Source organism: Magnolia sinica, chromosome 9 (assembly GCF_029962835.1).
Source record: "Magnolia sinica isolate HGM2019 chromosome 9, MsV1, whole genome shotgun sequence".
NCBI lineage: Eukaryota > Viridiplantae > Streptophyta > Magnoliopsida > Magnoliales > Magnoliaceae > Magnolia > Magnolia sinica.
This window is the reverse complement of record NC_080581.1, coordinates 37,179,981-37,183,627: the sequence shown is the minus strand read 5'-3', so window position 1 is coordinate 37,183,627 and position 3,647 is coordinate 37,179,981. Positions and strand designations below refer to the sequence as shown.

Sequence of the window (3,647 nt, the reverse complement as noted above, 5' to 3'; positions counted from 1 at the left end):
ATTTACCACATGTTCTATGAGTGACCACTATGGGTCTTTTCAACATTAGCACCATGTCGCCTTTCCTAAAGGAGCGATGTTTGACTTTCTTATCAAATACAGCTGAAATCCTTGCCTGATATAGTTCTAATCATTGTTGGGCTGCTAGTCACTTTTCATCGACATATCTAACTCAGTTAGCCTTATTTTAGCATTTTCATCATCTGTGATAGATTCATGTACTGCCACCCTGAATGACGTGACTTGCGTTTCAATGGGGATGATGGCTTCGACACCATATACCAACAAATACAGTGTGTCTTTTGTCGCAGTACGGTGGGTAGTCCGATAGGCTCATAAAGCTTCTTGTAGCTTTTCATCCTAGTCGCGTTTATTTCCTGTGACAGGTTTCTTCAATATTTTTACAATTGTCTTATTGAAGGCTTCAGCTAATCCGCTGGCTAGCGGATAGTAGGGCATCGAGAACAAATGTTGCATGCCAAATTTCTGGCATAGTTTCTCCATACCCCTATTCTTGAAAGGAGTGCCATTGTCGGTGATGATCTTTTTCGGGATGCCTTGGCGATGTATTATCTCATGCCGAATGAAATGTATGACATCTCTCTCTTTGACATTTTGCAACGCAATTGCTTCAGTCCATTTGGAGAAATAATTTGTTGCTGCTAAAATATATTTTTGTCCTTTAGCCGAAGGCAGATTGATGGGACCAATAACATCTAGCCCCCATGTTGCGGAAGGCCAAGAAGCTACTAATTGGTGAAGATCTTCAAGGGGGTACACGTATGACATCGCCATGGACTTGGCATTCATGGCATCGCTTTGCGTAAGCGGTCACATCTTTGAATATTGTGGGCTAGTAATATCCCATTTGATGTATCCGATGAAATAGATTCCGACCAGCCTGATGGGCTCCACATTCTCCTGAATGAGCTTCTTGTAGTATTCGATTCGCTTCCTTTGTATTTAGGCATCGTAACAACATTTAATTATAGGATCTTTTAATAACACTTCGCTGCATATGATGAATTTCTTTGATCTTTGCTTAATCTGTAACTTCTTTGATGGATCTTCTTACAGAATATCGTATTTAAGATAATCAATAAACGGCTGGTGCCAATCGTCTATAGTGATCTCTAAACATGATACGGGAAGTGCTTTAGCAATTTCATCGACGATTTCAGAAGATAGTAAGAACCTTTTTTCTTCGATCATGACCTAAAGGAGACTCCGATCAGGACAGAATAAAGCTGCAGCTAAGCTAGCTAAAACATCTTCCCTTGCATTCTCACATTGTGATATATGTTTGATCTCAACATTATGGAATTGCTCCACTAACTACTACGCTTGTCAACAAAATGATAGGAGTTCTTGTTTCCTTATTTCAAACTCTGTCGTCAACTAATTTATCACCAGTTGAGAGTCCCCAAATATCTACAGAGTCCTTATCTTCATTTCTTGCGCTATTTCCATTCATATAATGAGGGCTTTATACTCACCCTCATTATTGGTACACACTGTACCCAATGTGAAGGAGTATGGGAGAAGATCTCCTTGGGGGCTGATAAATATCACTCCAGTACTTGCTCCTGAGGTTCTGGAGGTGCTATCAAAATACATTTGCCACAAATTAGGTGATTTAATAATCATTACTTGCTCATCTGGGAAATCATTAGTGATTGTTTCACTATTTTCCATAGGGTGAGCTGCTAAAAAGTCCACCACTGCGTGCCCTTTCACTGCTTTTGTTAGCTCATAAGAGATCGTATATTCTGAAAGTAACAACATCCACATAGCTAATCTTCCTGATAGCATCGGCCTTGTCATTAAGAATTTCATAGAATCGACTCGGGAGATCAAGATTATATCATGAGAAAGACAATAATGCCTTAGTTTCTATACTATGAATATTAAACCAGTGCTTTTTTATATTTTTCATTTTAAAAAATTACTTTTTTTAGGCTTTAAGTTTGTTTGTTTAGCCACGTAAATTAAGTGATTTTAGAAAAACACTTTTCAAATCTATGCATTTTCATGAAGCACCTGGCCCCCCTTTCTTGGAGGTGATCCATCGACTCCATCCATCATTTGGAATAGCTCATGTTAGGATGTGAGCCAAAAAATCAGGCCAATCTGTAAATTTAGTGGGCCATAGTAGAGGAAGTGGAGAATGGTCATGTTTTGTCTAATTAACAAACTAGTTGTGCATGTTTACCAAACACGTTCTTTTATAGCAAAAGCAATTTTGTGTAAGAAAATGTTTTATACATGCTTACCAAACGTGCACTTTTTCACATAAGCATTTCTCAAGAGAATTTTTTCTTAAGAATCAATTCTCCAGTTGCGTTGAACAGGCCCTAAGTGCTGGGCAGCGTTTCTTCCTCTTCTTCCTATGAGGGATGTGATTGATTAGCCTTTCAGTTGTTTGATTGGTTGGGGGGACTTACGCAGCCTGCCCTTGTACTCCTGAGCTTTATTTAGTTCCTTTCTTTGTATTTTTGAAGGCTAATTTTCTCACTCCTGTGGGGGTGATGAGAGGGGTCACTTTTTTGTTCTTAGTATTGAAGGCTGATTTCCTCACTCCTGTAGGGGTGATGAGAGGGTCACTTGTTTTACTTAGTAAGTTTGTCATTGAGAGGGAGGGAGGCTTCCCACTTGACAATTAAACCTATATTCTCACTGGAAAATTTCTTCTGGGTGGAGTTTTGGTAACTATAACAATATCCACATCGATTACAAGTTCTTTTAAAACATTAGTTATGAAGCGGGAGCTGGGTGAGAAGTGGTGTTTGTCAAATGTAGGAGGTAGATAAAGTTAACTACTATAACTTTTTCTTCTTCTTCTTCTTTTTTATTTTTTATTTTTATTTTAAAATATTGATACTTGAATGGCAGATTAGGATTTGTGCGGACAGCCCCAATTAGTTAGAATGAGGCTTAGACGATGATGATGATTGAAAAATTAAATACTAGAAATATTCACTTCAAATTTGTACTCTCTAATGCCTCCTCTATACAAGATAATACTAAAAAGTTTAATGTGTACCATTCAAGATAACATGGAAATTTATTTATTTGGTGATTGTATTTATATAAACTATTAGATTTAGAAAATGAAAGCATGTATAGAGAAAATAAAGTTAATCCAGCTAAAAGCGATCTTGAGAATATCATGGTTGTAGTAGAAGCTGGTTGGAGGGGATTCTAAAGTAAGATTCAGAGGGTAAAGTAACAACCTGGAGTGATGGTGGAACCTAGGTGGACGGTTCTTGGTGGGTTGCTACAGGGATCTAAAATGAATGAACTTTCGGCATCTCAAACTCTTTGAGTTTATCTAAACAACACCAGTAGTGAATGTTTGTTAGATAACCTTTCCAAAAAAAAAGAAGCTATTGTTTGTTAGGTAAGTATCTGTCTTAGGCCAGCTTTGTTTGGTAGTTATATGAACAACACCAACACCCATATGGGTTAATATAATCTAGGGTGTAAGCTAATTTGATGGCACATAATACCACCATACACATTAGCTGGATACTAGTGTTATTTCTGTAAATGCTCAGGTTCCTCCAATAAAGATCTGAGATGTTGCATTATTTATATAATTGGTAATGATTTCGTAGTTTTTCAGATCAACCAAAGCAGGTCTGAAG

General features: G+C 37.6%; 1 protein-coding gene across 1 annotated transcript; it reads right to left on the bottom strand.

Annotated features, from left to right (window-relative positions):
- Positions 1-360: 360 nt before the first annotated feature.
- LOC131254964 (uncharacterized) lies at positions 361-810 on the bottom strand. Its single transcript, XM_058255664.1, has one exon. The coding sequence runs from the start codon at positions 808-810 to the stop codon at positions 361-363; it is 450 nt and encodes a 149-aa protein (XP_058111647.1).
- Between the last annotated feature and the right edge of the window lie 2,837 nt (positions 811-3,647).

Coding starts and splice junctions, on each gene's coding strand:
- LOC131254964 (XM_058255664.1), bottom strand. CDS start 810: ATGAATGCCAAGTCCATGGCGATGTCATACGTGTACCCCCTTGAAGAT.